Here is a 26,196-nt window from a genome sequence, read left to right on the forward strand (position 1 = left end):
TCCAAGAATACACTAAAGAAATAATTTACTATGATTAAATGAGGTTTATCCCAAAATTGCAATATTCGTTCAACATCTGGAAATTAATCAATGTAATTCATACTATTATGTGAGTAAAAAAGAAAACCATATGATTATCTCAATACATGCAGAAAAAGCATTTAACAAAAAAAATTAACATCAGATAACTCAGCCAACTGGGAACAGAAGTAAACTCCTTCATTTGATAAAGGACATCTATGAAAAACATAAGACTAACATTACACTTGTGAAATATAGAAAGCTCTCCTAAGATCAGGAATAAGACAAAGGCGCCCAGTCTCACTATCAATTGCACTGCAGACCCTAGCTATTGCAATAAAACAAAAAGGAACAGCATAAATGTCAGGGAATAAGGGGGAAAAGCGTCTCCACATGACTGTTTATGAAGAAAATCACCAGGTATACACAAAATAAGGACTGGAACTAATAAGTAAATTTATTAGCAAGGTCACAGGATCCAAGCTATATATATAAAAATGGTATTTCACAAAGAAGTAGCAATCATGGGACATGAAACCACAAAAACTCTTCAAATTACAATTTATAAGACATAAAATACTTAGGAATGTATCTAATAAAAGGTATGTAAAACTTGTACACTAAAACAACTGCTTAGAGTAATAAAAAAAATATCTAAAGAAAAGATATACAACACGGAATGATTTCAAAGTGATGCTGAATAAGAGAGACTTTATACATAAGAATATATTTACTGTATGACTACATTTATACTAGATTCTGATAGAAGCATTCAATAATCTATAGTGAAAAAGGAAGAAAAGGGATTGCCTTGGGGGAGAAGACTGACTGGGAAAGGGGTAATGTCGATGATGGCTATATTTACTGTCAAAGAAATTTGGGTGACAGGTATATTTTTTTTTTATCAATTCAGGGAAAACACACATCTGTATTTTATATTAAAAGAAATGACTAAAAACATACTGAATCTATAGTTAATGATACATATTCTTAAGAATTTTGGGGGGGAGGTATACTGATGTAATTTACTTTGAATGTGTCATAAGACGGGTAACTGACTAAATGGATAGATATACAACAAAATAAGCAAAGTAAAATGTTCACTGTGGAATCTAGTTGGTGATATTGGTATTCACTAAGAAATTCTTTCAAATTTGTTCTATATTTGAAAATTTCATAGTAAAATGGTATGAAAAAACTAAAAGACAAGAGTCTTCACAGACAATTCTCAAAATCGTAAAATAATTATAAATCCCATAGTTAAGAAAAATATTGTAGTATAGCACATTTTCAGTAATTTTACGATTTTTGCTTATAAATTGCTACTTTTGATATAACACTGAGGGTATACATCAACTGAAATTAAAACTGCATGTTTATCCTTCACACAAGTTAGCAAACAAGAAGTCATTCACCTAATTTTTTAATATGCAAAGCAATGAATCATGTTTCTCCCCCCAGATAGCTAGACTCGTATTTTTGGTTACAAAGTAGGAAGAATTATCACCATAACTGAGTGAGAAGCATGATGGTAGAAAAAATACCAGAATGGGGATCAGAGATTTGGGTCTGAAGCCTAACTCTGTCTTGCTAATAAAGGACACAGACTCCTGGGTTTCTTTTATACAAACAAGAACAATATATTAATCCCTAGCTACTTGACTGGGGTATTGTGACAATGAAATAAGGATAGCATAAAAGGTGGCACAAAAGTTCACTTCAAATTTAAGTTACTAAATTTAAATCTAAATTCTGACATTGGTAGAAGAGTCAGCCATTAGAAAAGATGAACGATGAAATCTGAGGAAATGGAGAAGTCTAAGAACTCAGTGACACATTATCAATGATGTCAAAGAATGTTTAGACTAGCATTCTTATCCCAGTTCTATTCCTACCTACATCTGTGGCCCAAATGAAGCATCTAGGGATTTACAGCACACAAAGTCCTTACAGCTTTATTCATTTACTGACCCAGGGTAGACTTTTTGTTTATCCAGCATTGTTATGTTACTGTTATAACTATGATAATAATTCAGAATTATTAAAAAGCCTCTGAACCATAATTCCACCATTAGTGTTTTCACTTCCCACCCCCACCTGATTTGGACAAAAAAATTCTGAATATTAAAATTTAATTACAAATATGTAGGTCAAACTGACATTTGATTAATAGCTTCTTGGCCTGTACCACAGTATCTCTATCCTATATCCAGGTAGGGGCTAAGTAATAATCCACTGCATTCTGAGAGGTGTGGTGTTTAAGAAAACAGCTGTTACTGTACATCACAGTCAAGAATGCTAGAGCAAGGGTTGGAGACCCAAATAGCAATAAAATCTAGGCACTGTAGTACATCCACATAATTCAAAGATTCTAATAGCTAGTGGACCAGTAGCAGGGGTAAAAAAGAATTATCTAAAGAAAGTAGAGAGTAATTTCATGAGGTTTGATGTAAACAGAAATTGAAGCAGGAACTATATAAGTTAACCTGTCACTCAGCTATAAGTTCTAGAAGCAGTTTTGATCATTAAACAACTGAAAATAGTAGAGGCCCAAAGTAACTCACATATCCTCTATGTTAATAAACATTGAGTCAGAAGAGTTCTGTGTTTACTCAAGGTCAAAAAGTGGGTGCACAGAAATAATGTGAAGTACAGCAGAACAAAAGAATTACATAATCAACATTTGAAGGACAATAAGGAAAGTACATTTTTCTACTACTACTATTTTATAAAACATAATCCCATTTCTATAAAGGAAAATATACATATATGACAGTATGTTAACTATAAATTGTTTCAGGTTGGTTAGCTTTTATGCTATTTTTATTTTACATTTTCTTAACGACTTTTTTATTTTCAACAAATACACTGCTTAGAAATAAAGGAAAAATAGTTACTTCAGTGAGAAGCTGTAAAATTTGATCATCTAATTTCTGAAGTTTCATGTCATTATGAAAATTGTTTTCATGATTAACTTTCTCCGGCTCAGAAGATGGACATATAGATATAAAGGATGTCAAACCAGTATCTGCTGGTGTTGCGAACTGATCCAAGGGAACTATCTCATCGATGGGTGGTGTTACCACTGGCATACTATCAATTATCTATGATACAGAAACAAACCAAAACCTTTAAAATTTATATTATTACTTAAAATTTGAAGGTATCTTTTATATTAGAAAAAAACAATACCATACCTCATCTTCACTTATATTTAGGGGAGAATCAGAAGAAACTAAGTTATCCAAAAGACCTTCTAAGCACTGTAGGCGTGATGAATTTACTTCTGATAGATTTACTGGCTCACCAAATATGTTCTTGCAATCTAGGATTCTAAGCTGTGGCAATGTCTGGAGCATAATTGCTCTGTACCCTGGAAACAAATCATTCAAAATGAAAAGTCAGGCATTCAAAAGTTAGTTATTTCTCAAATACACTAAATATATCACCAACCAGATATATCACTTGAATGATTAAATTAGTCCTGGAATGCAACTAGTAAACTTGTAATAAAAGGTACTTAGTCCCTCAGTATGTAATCATTAAACATAAAACAAACAAAATACTCCCCATTATCCCTCTCACATAATCTTCCTGGTGAAGATCAGAAAGTTAGAAATCATTGCTGGATTTATCTTTCTAAAATTGCTTAAAGTTATAAATGCATGATACCAGTAACAGTTTATTCTGAACGGAAAGCCAAACATGTCTTTTATTTGTAATATGATTAGCACAAATATAAATCAAGACAATGTGGGTAACAACTAGAAACCCAGAATTTTACTAATGAGGCCTTTAGTAAAATTAAATGCCCCTATCTTTCTCCCTTTTACATATAACTAAGTTTAAAATAATCTATCAACTATTCAAGAATATGTTTATTTTCCCTAAATACAGTTAAGTATAAGAAATCTGACAAATTAACATTGATTTGGTGTTCAGGCTAAAAGAAACACTTTCACTTGCCTGACTAATTTTAAAAGCAAGTATGTCTAACAAAGGCCAATGATGTGATTGGAAGAATTCCAAAAGAAATAAAAAAAGTCTGGCAAGTTAATATTAGAGATTTTGAAGGGAGAAAAGTAATTTTAGTAGTAAGTATCCCTTCGATTCTAGGAGGGAAGGCAACTGTGTTGAAATATCTTATTAAATAACGTGAAAAACAAAGGTTCAAACTGTAGGAGCCAGAGATTCTTAAGATAAATTGTTAGAAAAAAAATCCAACTTGGGTGGGTAAAGAAAAATAAAGTTGCTCTAGAAATAAGACTTTTTTCAAAAACAGGGTTCCCCCAGAAAACTGAAGTCTATCCTCATTCTTAGGGTGACTTGTATTATACGGCCTTAAGAAAAGAGTTCATCTCAAATCTATTATATTCTTCTGTGAAATAAAATTATCAAAACAGGTTTCCACTCTCGGAAAAGCCTTCATATAGTTGCATATTAAGGATAGAATGGAGCCAACTTTGTAGCCAACTACCCAAGCAGATCTTTAGAATATATATTCATATTCCACATTTGTTTCTTATTGCTAGGTTAAGCCATTGAAATAAGGGAGTTCTAGAAATTGCAGTCTGGTCTGCTTTGTACTTGCCAACTTCAGTGATTCTGAATTAGATCAAATGGCATTTCAGCAGCATCTTCTACATAGCATATTAAGTTTCCTTCCTTACAAAAATCATTAATAATTTAACACATTCACAAATAAAATTAAAAAGGTACACAGGAAAAAATTTTCCTGACATTTCCTGATTCTCAGCTCCCTTTCCATCCTTTCTCCATTTCCTGATCCTTAGCTACTTAATACTGGAATTAGCCATTGTTATCAGTTTTTCTTTTTGTGTGTGTGTAGCCTTCTAGGTATTTTATATATATATTCTGCAAATCCCTTGCTCTTTGCACACAAATGGTAACCTATTATATGCAATGTTTTGTAACTTGCTTGCTTTTCTTTCTCTTAACATAAATATACCTTGGGAGATAATTGCCTATCAGTAGCTAAATATTCTACTTCTTTTTTTATGGCTGCATAGTATTATAAGACTATGTTATAATAACATAATTTAATCATGAGGTCTTCACTTATCAAATATAAAAGTGCCTAAAATTACTTATCTGTTTATCCTGTGTTCTTTAACCATAATTTATATTAATAAGTTTATTTGCAATTATAATTTTCCAAATGTATAATAAAAAGTCACAAAGCTTAAGACAAATAAAAGGAGATCATAAACACCAGTTGCAGGAAACAAAGGAGTTTTGGATATTAACTGTTACAAAAAGCATTAAATTAATTGCTCATACCTGGTACACGACAGACAGGGTTATCTTCTTCATTTTTTTCCAAAATAAGATTAGTCAAGAAGTTTAATCCTACCACACACTGAAGTAAGTGATGGATACTATCTATACAATTACTATGTAGGTCAATGTATCTAAGTTTATGTTTAATTCCATGAAGGGGAATCAAACCTGCAGTAAGAAAAAAAAAAAAAAAAAACTCTTTTGATGCCACTGAAGTCATTTTTCCAATAGCTAATTAAAAATAATTTTTATATAGATTAGATTTTGATGCAAAGAAGTAGCATTAAGTTTCTGCAAACAGCTACATGTAATAAACTGAGTACGAGTAAAGACGATTGTTCTTTTGAAGAAACACGGGTTCGGTTGTTCTTTTGAAGAAACACGGGTTCAGCATCACTTTTGAGGCCCTAGCCCACAGATTCCTTGTCTCTGGTTCTCTTCAAACAGAACATATGGATCTCCCAAGGCCAATGTACGTACTTCTATGAGAAGCATAAAGCAATGGCTTCAGGCTCTCAATCAACACGTTATTCTTAATTAGCAGAAATAAGCAAACACTGCAGTACCCTTCAATTTTATTGGTTTGAGCATAAAATACAATTTGATTCAGTTCTTACATGAGTTTAACTAGAGCATGGTAATGTTAGGAACTAGGTTTCCAGCAGAGGTTACTGGTGCCTGGTACCACATCTCCTTGACCAGCCTCTGACTTCAGCTGCAGCTGCGGTGGATGGGGCCATGCATGCTGCCAGTCTGCCCCACTGCAGCACTTCATGTTTCTCTTTTTTTGCCTCAGAACTCTCTTCAAAATGGAGCTTTTGAGCAAAGGTACAATCGAGAAATGTAAGGGAGCCAACACCCTCAGGGGCTATCCTCAACAAAAGGGGAACTGTCAGTGTCAGTGAGTCAGTGAATGAAGCCTTGGTCTCCCTTCTTCTGGAAGGACCGCTCTGAGATGCACTCTACACTGTTCCTCTTAAGATCTTATTTTACAATTTTGCTTCCTTTAGTACTCCATACATAAATTTAACTTTACCCACCTTCCCCCCTTTTACCCCCAGTTTCTTCAACCTGATGGGAATACTCTTCTCTCCTCCATCTTTCTTGGGTTAACTTTTACTTCTCTTCTACAGGGTTGCCTCTTTTCTTTTGTTTATAGTCCTCATCATTAACTTCTATTCATCCCTCATGTCCTCAGAAAAGTCTTCTCTGACAACTGTCTACAAGATCAGATTTCCTATCATGAGTTCTTATAAGCACTAGCAATTCTTAATTTACCACCGTATCTCTATGTTCTTGTTTCATGTTACTGGTTTTTTCTGTTTTATGTTCTTCTTACTATTCAATTTTAAAGGCTCATTCCTGGTTGCCCTTCTCTAGTCACATACTGTCCAGAACCCCTTATAGTTTCAGGTTACAAATACCACTGATGCGCCAAATCTACAACTCCAACCATAACCCACCCCAAACTGTGCATTACACATATACATATATACATACATACATAATGTCTAACAAGGTTCTCAAGTTTAAGATAGAATCCTTATTTCTCATCCTCTTATCTCTAAATCTGTTTCTCACCCAATTTTTCCTATGTCAGGAACCAGTCTCATCATCTACCTATTGCTACAGGAAAAACTCAATTATCCTTGATTCCTCTTTTCTTCATTTCCTTATCTCAATCTGTCAGCAAGTTCTATGAACTCTACCTGCAAATATAACCATTTGCTCTTCTACCCTATTTCTACTCCAAGTTTCCATCATCTCACCTAGACCTCTGGAATAGCTTCCTAACTGGTCACCTGACTTCCACTCCTAGTCTCCTAAAATCCATTCTTGACCCATGCAGCAACCAAAGTGATCCTTTAAAAACACATATATGTCACTTGTTTAAATCCTTCCTAAAACTTCCTATTTTACCTAGAATCATATGCAAACCTTTCTTTACCATGAGTGTGAAGCTGGGATCTGGCCTTTGCCTACTTTCTCTTCTTTTTTCTTAGCATACTAATCCCTCATTTGCTATGCTCTGGCCATACTGCCCTTTCTGTCCCTTTATCAGGTTGAGGTTGGAAGTACCTTAGTGTCTTTGCAGCACTTAACAAACAAATAAATAATAAATATTGAACATATAAAATATCATTTTAAGAATTATCGATTAGAATTTACAGCGTTACCTGTTGTATTTTCTTCATATTTATCACAATCTTATATAAAGTCACTAAAATACACTTTTTACATGTACAACTCTATGTATGTCAACAAGCACATACAACTGTGTAACCACTACTATAACTGAGATACAGACCATTCTATCACTTTTAATTCATGTGTCCCTCTTCTCATCTTCAGATGTGCCAATCTGCCATTTGGATATCCTTCTGGGGAAGGGTCTGCTCAAATGTTTTGCTTATTTTTGAGGGGCTGACATGATCTCATTTTTTGTTTTTCTTCCCTACTACAATGTAAGCTCTAGGACAAGAACTATATATTTTTTTTAAATCTTTACAGAACATTATTTGATACAGTGATCTTCAATAAACATTTGCTGAGTAAATGAATGAGCAGTCTTATCCAAGATTCACATTTTTCAGATAAAGAAACTGTATCCAAACAGTAATATTCTTTGCTCAACATCATATAGCAGTGACAAAGGTAAGGTTAATATTCAATTCTAGGGACGCCCGGGTGGCTCAGCAGTTGAGCATCTGCCTTCGGCCCAGGGCCTGATCCTGGAGACGTGGGATCAAGTCCCATGTTAGGTTCCCTGCATGGAGCCTGCTTCTCCCTCTGCCTGTGTCTCTGCCTCTCTCTGTCTCTCATGAATAAATAAATAAGATCTTTAAACAAATTTCAATTCTAATACTTTCAGATCTTTTGGGGAAAATTTTTAAAAATTAAAATATTCTTGCTATTCCAGCTTACTGGTAGGGAACAGACTGCTTTAATTTTTTGTATATGAAATACCTGGCATAGGCTAGTTTTTTCCAAGCATGAGAGAAAAATAAACACATGGATAAGACTGCTTCCATTGCTGACAGGGTGATGAAGGTAAGTAGAAGAATTCCACCAATTTTGACACATCACGAAACTGTGTTCGATTTATCAGTGTATCACTTTAATCAATTAAAAAATAGGTAACAATGTTTAACCTCCTCAGATCTGCTGAAGGTCAAACAGAAAGTCATTTGATGTTCAACGTACAACACGGCTTTTGGAGCGCAGTATGGTCCAATAAGTTACACAATCCAGTAGGACAGAATTAGTCACAAGCCGCTTCGTAAATTCAAGTTAAAATTTAATTACAAATCCAGTTCCTCACTGCGTAAGTTGTATTTCCCGTGCTCTAAGGACACATCTGGCTACTTGCTGCCATGTCAGACGACACAGATATGTAACACTGTCATCATCGTAAAAGTTCTTTTGGAACTATTTTTAATTTAATTTAGTTTATTTACTTAAAATGTTAAAGATCTTTTTTTTTAAAAGATTTTATTTATTTATTTGAGAGAGAGAGAGAGAGAAAGAGAGGCAGAGACACAAGCAGAGGGAGCAGCAGTCTCCATGCAGGGAGCCCGACGTGGGACTTGATCCCAGGTCTCCAGGATCAGGCCCTGGGCCGAAGGTGGCGTTAAACCACTAAGCCACCCAGGCTGCCCTGGAACGATTTTTTAAATAACATATTACTGATCGATTATATAAGATTAAAACAGTATTCTCTTGAAGTAAGTCCAAGTTTTTTCTGTTACTGATCACTCTAGTTTGCATTCCTATTTGTTATTCAGCATTAGCTTTGGCACCAGCAAGAAAGAATTATGACCGAAGCACATTCTCTAGGGGTATTTTTGGTCAAAAACAGGATTATCCAGTTTTCAGCAGGCTGAGTTTAGCCTAATTCATCACATAGCAAACATTCAGCACTATAGAAAACATACGATTAACTACTTACCGCTAAGATCATTTATGTGGTTATAGGATAAATTCAGTTTAGTCAGATTAGTTAGTGCTTCAAGTCCTAAAATAAAATAAAATAAAGCCTTTACAGAATTCAAATAATTACTTAAAGCTATACAGTATTACAATACTATTTCAGACAGTTTTGAAGCAAATTTATACTCTGGTAACAGTGAAATCAATTTTCTTAGTATTTTGCAAAATACTTAATTGTTAACTTTTCTAGAAGAAAATTTTTTACGTAGTAAATTTTAAGGCCAGTTTTCAAAAGTTTATGATATTTGTTCCATTCTTTCGGGAAGAAGAAAAGTGGACTTAAATCATCTTCCTTAAGAAAAGTATCACAGGAAAATCACTTACAAACCTTCTACTCTTGTGATCAAATTGCAGGACAAATTTAAAGTGCATAGCTTTGTCAGTGTGCTTAGCCCTTCAATTCGACTTATTTGATTAGATGACAGGTCTAAGTGTCGTAAATTCCAAACATGATCAATGGCTTCGATTTTTGAGATGTTATTGCAATGAAGATTGATGGCATGAAGGGATGAATCTAAAGATAACTCTGACATGCTATAAAAGAAAATATATATTACCAAAACAAGTAAGAAACAGATTTAAAAATTATGACCAAATAATTAAAATTAACCAAACAGCATGTAGATGGTTAAGTACGTATTCTACTCATTCTATAATGAAATCCTTCCTCCTCTTGGTAGCCTTTTAATATCTCGTAGGGTACAGTGCTTCTTACCACTAATTGGTATTTTAGACCATAAAGATAAACAAGAAACTCACTCAAAAGGGATAAGAGACCCTGGGCATTTCTACCTTCTATTAGCAACCAAGTCATCAACATATAATGAAAGCTGTGATTCGGTGCCGGTCAAGGCCCTGGAACCCTAATACCCCAGTTCAAATCTGCATTCTATCACTATTTTTCCTTTGTTAAATTACTTGAATAAAGGAGTTAATTTGTCTAAGCCTCCGTTTCCTCATTTCATTTAATCCCCACAATTCTAAGCAACAGGTATCATAAGGATACTGTAGTCTGCAGCAGAAATTAAATAAATTGTCCACGTTCTTGTCGTTGTTACCTGAGGCAGTATAAATCCAGATCTGGCACTGTGGTTTATAATCTTACTTTCTTTACGGACTCCAACACCTCTTTAACCCAGAATGTAGTTGATTTCAAAAGAAACCACTAGTTCTTGCTATTTCTAGTGAAAAAAATTTATCCTCATTTCTTTTTTTTCCCTCCTTTCTATAAATCTGGAATGTACCTCCCCTAAACACAACTCATTTCTCCATTCTCCCAAGTACTGCCATTTTTTTTTTTTTTTAAGTACTGCCATTTATAATCTGAACCTCTCCTCAAGATGGTAGTTCCAGGAATAAAACCTACAGTGCATATAGTTCAGATATGCTGGAGGGAGGACTGTCAGGAATAGGCACACACAATGCATGGGCATTTGTTCCATGTTCCGTAGCAGCTACTGTAGCGGAAGCTTAACTCTGGCAGCAGAGAAGTGAGAAGTTCAGTAGCCAGGGAGTAAAAGGGAAACAAGGAATTCTGGTGTGCTTGCTTCCAAATTAGCACGGAGAATCTCAAATTCAAAATTAAAAAATCATAAACACTTTAAATATGCCATCAGGTAGGTCTTTTACCTCCTCCCTTAGGCTTCAGACTGAAGCACCTAATAACCTGGGGCAGAAAAAGATAAAGCATTTGTCACTTTGAAACTAACAATCCCTACAGGGAACCCTGGGTGGCACAGCGGTTTGGCCCCTGCCTTTGGCCCAGGGCGTGATCCTGGAGACCCGGGATCGAATCCCACGTTGGGCTCCCGGTGCATGGAGCCTGCTTCTCCCTCTGCCTGTGTCTCTGCCTCTCTCCCTCTCTCTCTGTGGCTATCATAAATAAATAAAAATTAAAAAAAAAAATCCCTACATGTGACTGAAATATTTCCCAATTACCTAGCTACTGTCACTTAACCGAGCTATCCTTCTCTTATTAACACACGCTCTCGATGACAGCCACGTATTTTCCGACACATTGCAGTTTCTGGAAATCAGTACTGGGAAAATTAATGCGGTACAGCAAAAAAAAAAAAGGAAGACGGTGAAAATTAGACAGGCTCAGGTTTGGATTTGAACTTAACTGCTCACCAGCTGCAAGAAGTTGAGAACACGACTTAGATCCTCTGAGTCTCAGATCTGTCACTTGTGAAATTACGACGCTGCAGAACCATCGTGAGGGTCCGTGATAACATACATAATAATATGTACACGTGGATGGCGTTCGGCAGGTGACATTTATTATCAAGTATATTTAATAATATTCCTCTATTATTTAATTAGGATTAAATACTTAATCCTAATTTAAATATTCCTTTAGAAAACATCTCCCTGGGGTCTTCTGGCCCATTTTTAGACCATGATCCGGGGCAAGATGGTTTAATTATGGGCAGCAAGGTTCTGCATGGAGCAGGGCGTGCCACAAAGGAACAGTTAAGTGCAAGGCCAAGGAGAACCCTATTTACGGAACTGCCTGTAGCTCAGTACCGGCTCATCACAGACGTTAAATGGAGAAATGGTAAGAGCCGTATCCTAAGACCGAAACGATAAGGTAGGGGCCAGCCAGTAGAGCAAGAACCGCAGAGATTTGGGCTGCATCAAAGAGGGAAATCCTTAGCCACGTATGGTTTAGCGCTCTCACAAAGTAGAAGGACGTATGCATCCCAGCGCTCTGCAAAGGAGAAATCAGAATGGGGGGGGGGGGGGCAGGCAAAGAGAATTGGGTCAAAACCAAGGAAGAGCGGTAAACCTTCGCTCCACGGTTGCCAGAGAGATGCAGGAGCGCCACTCTCTCGTGAAGGTTGAAAGAGCAGGAGAGACAAGAGAGAACCCAGAAAACCGACAAGTAGAGAGCAAGCAGAGGAAGGCTCGTCAGGAAAGAGAGGAGAGCCAGGGAATGGGGAGGACCGGCCTCGAGTGATGGAGGAGGAGGTCGGGGCGCAGCTTCCGGGCTGCAGGGCCCCGGAGCAGGGAGGAGGGCTCAGGGCACTTCCGGCGCAGCCCGGCGGCCGGAAGCCAGCGGCGCTGGGGCGGGTCTGCGCTAAGCGGCGCCGCCCGCCTCCGCGGCGCCCGGGGCGGGCGCGGGTCCCTCCACGCTGCGGGGCACACTCTTACCTCCGTAGGCCTTTGTCCATGAAGCACAGATCCCCGCAGCTGCTGTCGCCGTCCTCATTTTCGACTTCCGCCTCCATCGGCGCCTCCATGGCACCGGCGACGGGGAGCGTGGTCTTAACCGGCGCCCAGAGCTGGGTGGGAGAGCCCGGAACACGCCTCTTGAGTGGGCGGAAGTCCTGTCCGAGGGGGCGGGGCGACGGCTCCCCCGGCCCCGCCCTCCCTGCAGCTCCAACCGACAGCCGGGCACTCTCCCGCCTTGACAAGTGCCGCAAAGCGGGCAGCCTGCTTTCCTTCCCCAAGAGCTTCCCTCCCTTTTACGGCATCTACGGCGCGACTCTTGGGACTTTTTTTTTTTGCCGTAAAGGGGAAGGCCGTCGCGCGCGCGCGCGTGTGGGCTGAAGAAGGCTGCGTCTTGCCTGCGAAACCCTTCGATGATTTCTGCTTCGGAGGCGGCCGACTCCTGAAGGCGATTGAACAGCAGCGTGTCTTTGCGGAACTATGGTCGTACACGCCTGTTACCCGCCCCCCGTACCCCGCCGGCCGTTGCACGTACTTCGGATTTAGTAAACACTCACGGGGTGTCCCGCGTGTGCCGGGCGGAATCCGTGGAAGGCCGTTCTCGTTCCCGGAGGCACTCGCAGGTCAGGGGAGGAGACGAAGCATCGCCGTGCAGCGGGGTGAGCGCTGGAAGTAGCCCAGCAGCGTTTGAGCCACCTGAGTAGCGGCGTGGGTTGCGGGGAGGCTTTCGAAAGAAGTTCCCAGGGACTGAGCAGAGCCTTGCTAGGTGAAGGGACGTTCTGGAAGCGAGGGGCATGCCAGGTAGGAAAAGAGTGTGGTAGGGAGGTGGAAGAGACCTGGTCGGGTTGCTCTCTAGGTCGTGGGGATATTTAAAAGATGGAGGAGGGGCGCCCGACTGGCTCAGAGGGTGGAGCATCTGACTCGATCTTAGGGGAGTGCAAGCCCCGCCTTGGGCATGGTGCCTACTTCAGACAGACAAAGGGACGAAAGGGCAGCCCCAGGGGCCCCACGGCTTAGCGGCTGCCTTCAGCCCAGGGCGTGATCCTGGAGACTCAGGATGGAGACCCGGGATCGAGACTCAGACACCCAGGATCGAGACCCAGAGACCCGGATGGAGACCCAGGGTCGAGACCCAGAGACCCAGGATGGAGACCCGGGATCGAGACTCAGACACCCAGGATCGAGACCCAGAGACCCGGATGGAGACCCAGGGTCGAGACCCAGAGACCCAGGATGGAGACCCGGGATCGAGACCCAGAGACCAGGGATAGAGACCTAGGGATCGAGACCCAGGGACCCGGGATTGAGACCTGGGATCGAGACCCAGAGACCCAGGATTGAGACCCAGAGACCAGGAATCGAGACCCAGGGATTGAGACCCAGAGACCAGGGATCGAGACCTAGGATCGAGACCCAGAGACCAGGGATAGAGACCTAGGGATCGAGACCCAGGGACCCCGGATTGAGACCTGGGATCGAGACCCAGAGACCCAGGATTGAACCCCAGGATCGAGACCCAGGATGGAGACCCAGAGGCCCAGGATGGAGACCCACGATGGAGACCGGGATCGAGACCCAGAGACCCAGGATCAAGACCTGGGATTGAGACCCAGAGATCCAGGATCGAGACCCAGGATCAAGACCCAGAGACTCAGGATGGAGACCTGGAATCGAGACCCAGAGACCCAGGATTGAGCCCCAGGATCGAGACCCAGAGACCCAGGATTGAGACCCAGAGACCCAGGATTGAGACCTAGGGATCGAGACCAGGGATCGAGACCCAGAAACCAGGGATCGAGACCCAGGATCAAGACCCAGAGACTCAGGATGGAGACCTGGGATCGAGACCCAGAGACTCAGGATGGAGACCTGGGATCGAGACCCAGAGACCAGGGATCGAGACCTAGGGATCGAGACCCAGGATCAAGACCCAGAGACCCAGGATTGAGACCCGGGATGGAGACCCAGAGACCCAGGATGGAGACCCACGATGGAGACCGGGATTGAGACCCAGAGACCCAGGATCAAGACCTAGGGATCGAGACTCAGAGACTCAGGATGGAGACCCGGAATCGAGACCCAGAGACCCAGGATCGAGACCCAGAGACCCAGGATTGAGACCTAGGGATCGAGACCAGGGATCGAGACCCAGAAACCAGGGATCGAGACCCAGGATCAAGACCCAGAGACTCAGGATGGAGACCTAGGATCAAGACCCAGAGACTCAGGATGGAGACCCGGGATCAAGACCCAGAGACCAGAGATCGAGACCTAGGGATCGAGACCCAGGGATCGAGACCCAGAGACCCAGGATTGAGACCCGGGATGGAGACCCACGATGGAGACTGGGATTGAGACCCAGAGACCCAGGATCAAGACCCGGGATTGAGGGATCCCTGGGTGGCACAGCGGTTTGGCGCCTGCCTTTGGCCTAGGGTGCGATCCTGGAGACCCGGGATCGGTTCCCGCGTCGGGCTCCCGGTGCATGGAACCTGCTTCTCTCTGCCTGTGTCTCTGCCTCTCTTTCTCTCTCTGTGACTATCATAAATAAATAAAAAAATTAAAAAAAAAAAAAAAAAGACCCGGGATTGAGACCCAGAGACCCAGGATTGAGACCTAGGGATCGAGACCCAGAGACTCAGGATGGAGACCCAGAATCGAGACCCAGAGACCCAGGATTGAGCCCCAGGATCGAGACCCAGAGACCCAGGATTGAGACCTAGGGATCGAGACCAGGGATCGAGACCCAGAAACCAGGGATTGAGACCCAGGATCAAGACCCAGAGACTCAGGATGGAGACCTAGGATCAAGACCCAGAGACTCAGGATGGAGACCCGGGATCAAGACCCAGAGACCAGAGATCGAGACCTAGGGATCGAGACCCAGGGATCGAGACCCAGGATCAAGACCCAGAGACCTAGGATTGAGACCCAGGATCGAGACCCCGAGACCCAGGATTGAGCCCCAGGATCGAGACCCAAAGACCCAGGATTGAGACCCAGGATCGAGACCCAGAGACTCATGATAGAGACCTGGGATCGAGACCCAGAGACCCAGGATTGAGACCTAGGGATGGAGACCCAGGGATCGAGACCCAGGATTGAGACCCAGAGACCCGTGATGGAGACCTGGGATCAAGACCCAGAGACCAGGGATCGAGACCCTGAGACCCAGGATCCAGACAGAGACCCGGGATCGAGACCCGGAGACCCAGGATGGAGACTGAGAGACCCCAGGGTCGAGATCCAGAGACCCAGGATCGAGACCCGCATCCGGCTCCGGGCGAGGAGCCTGCTTCTCCCTCTGCCTGTGTATCTGCCTCTCTGTCTCTCACGAATAAATAAATAAAATCTCTTAGAAAAATGAAAAAGGAAAAAAAAATGTCAGCTCTGACCCCGTCACTATCTTGAACTAAAATCTTTGGTGGTCCCTATTAGCACGCAAATAAAAGCCTAACCTAATGTTTCTAATCTAATACCGAAGGTATTTTCATACATAAATGTCGTCGGTCTCCGATTGTTTGGCTATACCTGTCACATTCTAAAAGTTGTAGCCACAATCTACTGTTTCCTATAATCGTGTGCTTTGCCATAGGTCTGCAGCTCCTTCCAACAGGAAGTGAAGGTGGAATTTTCTCAGTGGCTCCTTGATTCTGGAGTCCTTGTTTCTGCTTTTTTTTTTTTTTTTTTAATTTTTTTTATTTATTTATGATAGTCACAGAGAGAGAGAGAGGCAGAGACACAGGCAGAGGGAGAAGCAGGCTCCATGCACCGGGAGCCCGATGTGGGATTCGATCCCGGGTCTCCAGGATCGCGCCCTGGGCCAAATGCAGGCGCCAAACCGCTGCGCCACCCAGGGATCCCTGCTTTTTTTTTTTTTTTAATCCCCCCCCAATAGAATTCATTTAATTCTAGTGCTGGACCTCAAAACACCTTGCATGCTTTTGCTCCCTGTCTTGGAAGTCTGGCTGACTTGCCATTCAAACAAACCCAGGCTAGCCTGCTGGAGGAGGAGTGACTATGGGAAGCAGGAACAAGTCACTTTAGCTAAGGACATACAGATAACATGCGTGAGCCCAGAACTGCTTAGCTGAACCCACCCCCAAACTGCAAGTTAACAGAAATGTGAGCTAAATAAAGTGTTTTGTGTTAAGCCAGTCAATTCTGGAGGGAATGTGTTACATGGGATTAGATGATTGGTAATAGTCACTGATCTAGGACGATCCATTAAAATAGAGATTTTCAGTGGGGATAAGTCTTATAGCCTTACCTAAAACAAATAACTGATATAAAAAACAAATCATGTTGTGATGATGTTAAATGTATTGGATCTTTCCTCCAAAATCATGGGCATCATTATTAATTGATTAATTAAAATATTGATTATTGTTAGTGGAGTTAAAAAATCCAGGTTGTGTCTGAATTGCCTTAGCACTTTAGAATTGACTTTTTAAAATCAGAGTTTGATAAACTAATATCACTATTGTTTGCCTGTTTATTTTTTTTTTTAGCACAAATGTTTGGAAACTGGTGTTGCTTCAAAATTCTTTATTTGCAAAACAGAATTTGTTAAATGTTTCCTTTTTTTTTAAAAAAAAGATTTTATTTATTTATTCATTAGAGAGAGAGAGAGAAAGGCAGAGACACAGGCAGAGGGAGAAGCAGGCTCCATGCAGGGAGACCGACATGGGACTCAATCCCGGGTCTCCAGGATCACACCCTAGGCTGAAGGCGGTGCTAAACCGCTGAGCCACCCGACTTCCCAATAAGTTTCTATAGGAGACTTCAGTTCTCAAATTCAAAGAGCCTATCATTAATATTCTAAGTAATATGTAAACAACTTTACTATGTGCTTTATATTTTATTTTTTAGCTTTATTTATTTATTTATTTATTTTTTTATATTTATTTATTTATTTATTTATTTATTTATTTATTTATTTATTTATTTATTTTTGCTTATTTGAGAGAGCACAGGAGAGAGAGGGAGAAGCAGGCTCCCTGCAGAGCAGGGACTCAATCCCAGAACCCTGGAATCATAACCTGAGCTTAGGGCAGACACTTAACAGACTGAGTCACCCAGGTGCCGCCGTGGTTTATATTTTTAAACATCACTTAAGTTTGTCTTGGACTTGCTTTTCACGCTATCTATAAAGTGTTTGTGGGGTACAAAATGGGCAATATGTTTGAAATCTGTCTTACTAGTGTGAGATCAGGGATGAGATAGGCAGTCAGAAGGGGCAGCAAGGTAGCATTGTGGGGGAGGCAGAGATAATAGGGTCTATTCTAGAAATGGTAAGTTGTTTAGAAAGGCTGATGTGTGCTGAGGGTGTGTGTGCACATAAGGAAGCAAGAGCTGAGAATAGAAAGTTAGGCTTGACTCCAATCTTGGAGAACCTGCAGTGGTCAGTTAGAAGTTGGTATTTGGTGAAGGAAGGTGGTGATGGGGTAATAGTGTGATGGTTGCAGGCAGTTGTGAGTGAGGTAGGAAGGAGATGGAAGACCACAAGACAGGAGAGTAAGTTGGGGTGTGTGTGTGTGTGTATGACAGGATTAAAGTTGTGTTTTATGACATTATGTCTAGAAACTGAGTGGGGAGGCTGAATTGGAGGCAGATTAGAGCTATAAATTAAGGAGATTGTTGCAGTAAACCAAGGGAGAAAAATGAATGGCTGGACAAAGTCCCTAAGAGTCAGAGTGATGAGACAATACCTAAGGAGAACTTAATAAGTTAGATTTTATAAGCTTTGTTTACTGATTTGAACGTAAGGTATAAGGCAACCATAGTTGTTTCTCCTTCCTTTTCTTCATAGTGTTTGAGTGACCGTTAGTGTTTTACTCATTCCCGTAGGATCAAAATGTAATGCTGTTAATCTTTTGTTATCTCTATTTAGTCATGTCTATGCATGTACATATACGTCAACATGAGTATTTATAAAATTCATTGTAGTAAAATTAGACATTCACTGCACTACAAAGAAATTGTAGCAAGTTTAAAATTTATGGGACTAACAGGGTTCAGAGACAATCTCCTCAAAATGTGCCACTTTGGAATGCAGACTGTTTTGAGCTGAGGCATTTGAGACCCAATAGGCTCAAAAGAACATTTTGCCCTCCCTTAACTACCTAGAAGAATCTAAATTGGAAGAGTCTTTCCCCGAATAAGAGTTGAACAGAGGGAAATTTTATCTGAACCCACCCATGTGTATGGCAGGGTAGACATCTAATTACCATCATCTGTTCTTATTGCCCTGTGCTTTAACCACCTCCCCCCCTCTTCCATTCCTTAGTTCAGGATGGTATATATGTCTTATTTAACCTTTCTATCTTTTAACTTTTCATGTTTGTGGGATTCCCATACATACAAAATTAAATTCGATTTTCTTCTTTAGGGAGAGGTTTCTCAACTGAAGGAAAAGGAAAAAAAAAGGAGGAAAGAGGACGTATTTGGAAATTGGGCAAATGAAAAATTCTCTCTACAAATATTAATAACTACAGATCTCTATGTCTCTGTGTGTGTGTATATATATGTTTGTATATATATGTTATATATTGTATATATGTGATATTTTTCTACAGATAGTATTGCCAATATTTGTACAGTAGCTCTATATAGTTGATTTGAAGGCAAGCACTTGTAAGGATTGGCTATTCTAAAGCCCTCAGAAATATAAAAACTAACCCAAACACTTTTTAGTTCATGTGATCTAGGATAAATCTTTAATGAATAAAAGCTAATTGAAGTATGTTGGTTTAATTAAAATAGACATGCCTTTAGAGTTATCAATATTAAATATAACACTTTTATGGTACTTGGGTTTACTAACCAAATAAGTTTATATTATAACTCTTAAAAAAATTTAAACAGCAAAAACAACAAAAACAAAAAAAAAACATTTTGGGAGAATGGTTGGCTTTGTCTGATGTCTCATGTGAGTGAGTAATCTGAACGTAATTATTAGGAGCAATTAAATTGAATAGATGCAAATAAGATAAAAAGTTTTTAAGTAAACTTTTAAAATAGTTTTACCAAAGTGCTTTGGTAACTTAAAACTTTAAAGTTGCTAAGTTAAGTGATGAGTTAAGTTAAATTCATTGAATATCTAGATCACTTCCAGATAAGGTAAAATATTGAAACTTTAATTACTGAATATAAATTTATTTACTTTTGAATTCCTTATTACAGAGAAATTAAGGATAAATTTGGGTCTATTGGTAAACATGTTTTGTGCTTTTTTAAAATTTTTATTTATTTATGATAGTCACACACACACACACACACACACAGAGAGAGAGAGAGAGAGAGGCAGAGACACAGGCAGAGGGAGAAGCAGGCTCCATGCACCGGGAGCCCGACGTGGGATTCGATTCCGGGTCTCCAGGATCGCGCCCTGGGCCAAAGGCAGGCGCCAAACCACTGGGCCACCCAGGGATCCCTGTTTTGTGCTTTATTGAAAGATTATACTATGAAGAAGCACATAGTAATGGTTCTAGAAATTATGAAAAGTATTAAAAAATTTGCCAATTAAAAAATTTGCCGGTATAACGGTACACAGTTGTTTACTTCATAGTTTTCATTAGAAATTAGGTTTCTAAGAGTTAAGGATTCTAATGTAATTAAAGCTACTAGAAATAATCATGGAAACATCTCTGTGTGCAAAGAGAATATGTGTGTTTTTAGTAAGAAAGGATATAAGGAGTAGAAATGCTTTTTTTTGGTTAAAGAAAAAGAAAATAATTTTGTCCTAAAGTGAGGTTGACTTTAGGACGAAATTTGTCTCTATTTAAAAAGGGAAAACATAAGAAAAAATCTGACTATAAAAAAGAAAATTGTAGGAGGTTTCAAGGAAAGGGATCTTCAGAAAGGAATTTTATGCATGGTCAGTGAGGTAAGAAACAAAAGCAGAAGAAAAACTATTAAATTTCTGTACTACCTATAGCCCATTGACAAGTTCTTGAAACAGACATTCCTCTAAGAACTAAGCTGCCTCGTTGTTAATACTTTGCTAATAGCAAAGGCTATCTTAGCTGGACCCCCAGGATCCTTTTAAGTCTACTTTATAAAAATTCCTTTGGAAACTTCCTTTATCTTTACCTCCCAAGGTATATGTTGGCGATCATCTTCCCAAGCATATGACCCATAAATATACATTGATGACTCAGGTTTTATTAGACAATAATAAATGACCTTTCCCCAACAATATCTAGCCCCTCAACGTCTTGGAAACCTTGCTTCCAAAATTCCTTAGAGACTTAATGCTATTCCCTAATCCCCTCCCAACTTGAAAATGTATAGTGGGCCACTCTCTTCATGACCCCAGTGCAGCTTTTTCTGCCCAGGGGTCCAGTCCTTATGCTTTAATAAAACCACCTTTTTTATACCAAAGACGTCTCAAGAATTCTTGGCTGTCATCTCCAGGCTTTACTACATTCAAAGCTGTATCAGTCAGGACTGGCTAAGATAGAAAGAATTTAATTATGTAAATGAGCTTTACTATCAAAAGTATACTGCTGTAAGTTTAGAATTTTGTTTTTCTCTTTGTTAGAATGACAATTTTCTCAGATTATTGGTCTATTCCTAATAAGATTGTAAACAAAGGTTTTTCTTTATCTTTAGCATAATATGTTTCAAAACAAAGATTCTATGTTTTATATTTATCAAGTTTTTGATTATTTAGGAAAACTGAATATCTTATCTTAAAAGAACTAAGTTTTTGGGGCACCTGGGTGGCTCAGTGGTTGAGTGCCTGCCTTAGACTCCCTGCAGGGAGCCTGCTTCTCCTTCTGCCTATGTCTCTACTTCTCTCTGTGTCTCTCATGAATAAATAAATCAAATCTTTTTTAAAAAAGTAAATAAAAGAAATAAGTTTTGCTAACCTTTTATGTTAGCAAGGTTATGTATGTAACCTTCTGTAACCTATGTATGTAACCTATGTAACCTTCTGTGTTTGCCTTTAAAATCTTTTATTGCCACATTGGTTGAATAGATAATTAAGTTTTAAGTTTTGTAATGGCCTCTGATCTTATTTAGGCAAGAACTTTAAAACCTTTTTTTAAAAAAATATTTTTGACAGCATTTTCTGCGTGGCTCAGTTGGTTAAACGTCTGCCTTTTGCTTAGGTCATGATGCCAGAGTCCTTGGCTCTGTGGAGCCCTGTGTCAGGCTTCCTGCTGTGCTCCTCCAAGAAGAACCTGCTTCTCCCTCTCCCTCTGCCACTCCCCCCTGCTTGTGTGCTCTTTCTCTCTGAAATAAATAAATAAAAATAAATATTTTTTTTTTTTACAAACTCCCAGAAATCAAGTTTTGACTAAATTCTTTTTCATGTAGAAGCTTACTATTGAGGGACATCCCGGGTGGCTCAGCGGTTTAGCGCCGCCTTCAGCCCAGGGCCGATCCTGGAGACCCAGGATCAAGTCCCATGTCGGGCTCCCTGCATGGAGCCTGCTTCTCCCTCTGCCTGTGTCTCTGCCTCTCTCTCTCTCTCTCTCTCTCTCTCTCTGTGTCTCTCATGAATAAATAAATAAATAAATAAATAAAATATTTAAAAAAAAGAAGCAGCTTACTATTGAGATATGAGATATTCCCGAGAGTCCCTGAAACATCTCAAAAGATTTGTTCTTTGACCTTATAAAGAGAGAGATTAAACTAGGTAAGCTTATTTGGTATGTTAAATTATATGGGAAGCATTGTCAAATAAATAATGATAAACTGTCTTAGGTTATATTATATGAGTGAATACTAATATAATCTATTTTTTTTAAGATTTATTTATTTATTCATGAGAGACACAGAGAGACGCAGAGACATAAGCAGACGGGGAAGCAGGCACCCCACAGGGAGCCTGATGTGAGACTCTATGTGGGACTGGATGTGGGACTGGATCCTCAGACCCATGATCATGCCCTGAGCAGAAGGCAGATGCTCAACCACTGAGCCACCCAGGAATCCCTAATATAACTATTTATAACATGTATGAAATTTTTAAAATTTTAATATGTCGTAGTATAATGAATGTACTACTACATTCAAGTACAAGTACATGCACTTGTACTTCTAATTTCTGAAGTGTCATATGTCACAGAGATAACCACATTTCCTTGTCAAGTCCATTATAACGAGTTCTCATCAGTTCTCTAATGATTACAATTTTTTAAAAAGTCTTTTGTCATATACAGACAGCTGTTGTTTTATTCTGATACTTTTCCAAAAGCTTCCTTACAAAAGTGCTTCATCCTCAAGGAGATTCATGGAAAGAACTTTTGACAAATACAGGTTTTTCTTAACCTTACTACTGAACTGGGTAAGAATTTCCAGAACTGGTGGGAAAACTGGATTCGAACACAACAAGAATTAAATAACACAGGACTGAATGAACTGAAGAAGAGGATTATAATTTCTGTGACTTATTTGAAACATTGGTGGTTCTCTAGCGTTTACTTTTTCAGATCTAAAGAAACTTTCTTTTAAGCTATCTGTGACTTCTAGCAATTTGGTAAAATATACCTTTGTAAACAAATACAAAACATTTATCTTTTTCTTCCTACTCGATCCCTCCAGAATTTGGACATTCTCAGAGGTTTTTCTTATTTTCATGGCAATATAGTTATTTGCATAAGTTCAATAAAATTGTGTTTTGTAATAGGATATAATTGGAAACATTGGTTATATTGTCAAGACTTGCCTGTATTGTCACAGGTGCTTGACAGGCACCTCAAGATATTTTGGGGACCTTGAGAAGAAGGAACTTACCCAAATATGTAGATATTGCTGGCAAGTCTGATGGGAAGTATTTGAGTTAGGCCTCAGAGGCTGTTAAAAGTTCAATCTGAAGATTCTTTGTAAAAAGTTCTAGCAACGTAGATTTAAAAAGAGCCTATATGGTCACTCACTCTTCTTGCTGCAATTATGTAAATAATCAGGCCAAGTTTTTTGAAACCAGACTTACTTTGCAAATAAATTCATCTAATTTGGCTATCTTTGGTGGATATGAGGGTGATTTTAGAGAGAAAAACTGTGTTTCAGTAACACACCTTTGTGGGTATTAGATCTTTGAGGGTTTGTTTTTGCCTATAAACTTGACTGGATCATGAATTCTGATTTCCTAAAATATCTGGCTAAGACTCTCCAAACTAAAATTTACAATTTCTCCTTTTTTAAAAAGATTTTATTTATTCATGAGAGACACAGAGAGTAAGAGAGGCAGAGACACAGGCAGAGGGAGAAGCAGGCTCCATGCAGGGAGCCCGATGTGGGACTCGATTCCGTGTCTCCAGGATCACACCCCGGGCCAACGGCAACACTAAACCACAGCCACTGGGGCTGCCCTCTCCCTTCTTTTTGACTTGGAATCATTGAGAACTAAAGCTGCCCTTTTTTTTTCCTGAAGTCCGGCAAACTCAAGCTATATGACATGATACCAATGTCAGAGAAATCATCCCAACAGCCCATGTTTAGATGATCTTTGTGCCTGTTACTGAATGGGCCACTCAGATCACCAGAGACATTCAAACTTCAAATCAGGAAAATCTTTCAGATTGCCACTGTCTGCCATTGCTCTCTCTGAAGATGCCTCTCGTCTGACATCTAGAAATCTCACTGGCAGCACTCAAGACTCAGATCCTGGGTTTATAATTTGCTCCAGTCATTAACGTTTGTTTTTCTTTTGTTACCTGATTGCTTGCACAATATAGGCCTAACTTTGGGAGCCCACCTATAAGACTGCTTCCTGAAATGAGACACAATTATTTAACTCAACTGACTTATTTATTCTCAAGACTGAGGCTGATTTATTGAGATATGGACTAATCTATCAGTTTAGCTTCTGGATTATGAAACTTTCTTCCAAGTTTCAAAGGTGGGGCTAAAGGAATATAGAACAAGTTTCCCCCAAATGCACTGCTTTGGCAGATGTACTGTTTTGAGTGGAAGGCAATTGAGACTCTGCAGACTCAAGAGAAACTGTTGCCCCTTCCTTAACTACCTAGAAGAATCTAAATTGGGGGATTCTTTCCCTGAATAGGAGTTATAACCAGAGATACATTTTTTTAAAATTTATTTATTTATTTATTCATGAGAGACAGAGAGAGGGGAAGAGACATAGGCAGAGGGAAAAGCAGGCTCCCTGCAGGAAGCCCACTGGGGGACCCAATCCCGGAACTCTGGGATCACACCCTGAGCCAAAGGCAGAGGCTCAACCGCTGAGCCACCCAGGCGTCCTAACCAGAGATACATTTTATCTGAATGGCCTATCTGTATGGCAGGGGAAACATCTAGTTACCAAACACCTGTTCTTATTGCCTCATGCACTGACCTCCTTGCCTTTGATGCTATAGACTCCTGTTTCATTCCTTAGCTCATGATGGTATGTATACCTCATTTTACCTTTCTGTCTTTGAACCTTTCATGGCTGTGGGGTTCCCATATATACAAAATTAAATTTGATTTTCTTTTGTTAAACTGTCTCATGTTAGTTTAATTCTTACACCAGTGGAAGAACCTTTAAGTGTGGATTAAATTTTTCTCCCAACAGGATACATTCACTGGCCACAATAATATACCTGAACAAAATAAAGACATGTTCATCGAAAAAAAGTCTGTGTAACTTGATGTTTAAAAACCATACTCCTGAATAAATGTAAATCACAGTTTATACCTTTATGATAATTAAAGCAATCCATTTCAACGTCTGTGGCATTTGGGGGCACTTGGGTGGTTCAGTTGGTTAAGCAACTGGCTCTTGGTTTTGGCTCAAGTCATGATATCAGGGTCCCGGGATCAGGTCCTGCTTTGGGCTCCCTGCTCAGTGGGGAGTCTGAGGATTTTCTCTCTCCCACTGCCTCTCCCTCTGCTCTTGGGTGTGTGTTCTCTCTCTCTCTCTCTCTCAAATAAATAAATCTTAAAAAAAAGATCAGTGGCATTTGGCCAAAAATTTCTCAGGAGAAAACCAGAACTTTGAATGAGTTTATTACATAACAATAAAATAGTAGGGATGCCTGGGTGGCTCAGCAGTTTTAGCGTCTGCCTTCTGCCCAGGGCGTAATGCTGGAGTCCTGGGATTGTGTCTCACATTGGGCTCCCTGCGTGGAGCCTGCTTCTCTCTCTGCATATGTCTCTGCCTCTCTCTTTCTGTATCTCTCATGAATAAAAAATAAAATCTTAAAAAAAAGACTGAAAATTAATGAACAAACTTTTAATTCACGGTAGAGAGAGGAGTGGCATTAGCACGATAGTGGAAAAGGAAGTTCCAGCTCTCATTTCCCCTCAGAGACACCGATTTAACAATGATAATGTGCCCAAAATACCTTTAAGTAAAGAGTCCAGAATGCAGTTAAGATTTTGCAATGCGGGCAGCCTGGGTGGCTTAGCGGTTTAGTGCCACCTTCGGCCCAGGGTGTGATCCTGGAGTCCTGGGATCGAGTCCCGCATCGGGCTCCCTGCATGGATCCTGCTTCTCCCTCTGCCTGTGTCTCTGCCTCTCTCTGTGTCTCTCTGGAATAAATAATATTAAAAAAAAATCTCAATGCTTCAGAGTAGTACAAACTAAGAGCCACCGTGTTGAAAAGGCTTAGAACAATCCACTTTATCTACTTCAGTCTCTCCCTAAGCCAGCACAGTACAAAGAAATCACGTTGGCCTCTTTCAGAGGAAAGGGTAGAGCATGCCACAAAGGTCTTAGCCTATCTGGGAGCTGTTGGAGGGGTTGGTTTCTCCATA

At 40.0% G+C, this 26,196-nt stretch overlaps 1 protein-coding gene and 1 long non-coding RNA gene across 8 annotated transcripts in view; one reads left to right on the plus strand and one right to left on the minus strand.

The window, feature by feature from the left end:
- LRRCC1 (leucine rich repeat and coiled-coil centrosomal protein 1) overlaps positions 1–12,925 on the minus strand; it is a 38,382-nt gene extending 25,457 nt beyond the window's left edge. The window contains exons 1-6 of one of the 7 annotated variants that reach the window (XM_072804053.1): positions 12,466–12,772; positions 9,641–9,846; positions 9,272–9,337; positions 5,323–5,490; positions 3,219–3,394; positions 2,919–3,125 (exon numbers count right to left, since the gene is read on the minus strand). In XM_072804053.1, coding sequence (XP_072660154.1) covers positions 2,919–3,125; positions 3,219–3,394; positions 5,323–5,490; positions 9,272–9,337; positions 9,641–9,846; positions 12,466–12,554 — 912 coding nt within the window. In that variant the 5' untranslated portion in view covers positions 12,555–12,772. Of the gene's footprint in view, positions 1–1,778; positions 1,863–2,918; positions 3,126–3,218; positions 3,395–5,322; positions 5,491–9,271; positions 9,338–9,640; positions 9,847–11,442; positions 12,270–12,465 lie in introns of those variants that run through there. The other 6 variants (XM_072804050.1, XM_072804051.1, XM_072804054.1 and 3 more) reach the window with 6 other exon arrangements.
- On the plus strand, positions 12,386–24,939 carry LOC140620182 (uncharacterized). Its single transcript, XR_012019936.1, has 2 exons — positions 12,386–13,284; positions 18,875–24,939. It is a non-coding gene; the product is annotated as an uncharacterized lncRNA (long non-coding RNA).
- The last annotated feature ends 1,257 nt before the right edge of the window (positions 24,940–26,196 follow it).

The sequence above is a fragment of the Canis lupus genome, chromosome 28 (assembly GCF_048164855.1).
Source record: "Canis lupus baileyi chromosome 28, mCanLup2.hap1, whole genome shotgun sequence".
NCBI lineage: Eukaryota > Metazoa > Chordata > Mammalia > Carnivora > Canidae > Canis > Canis lupus.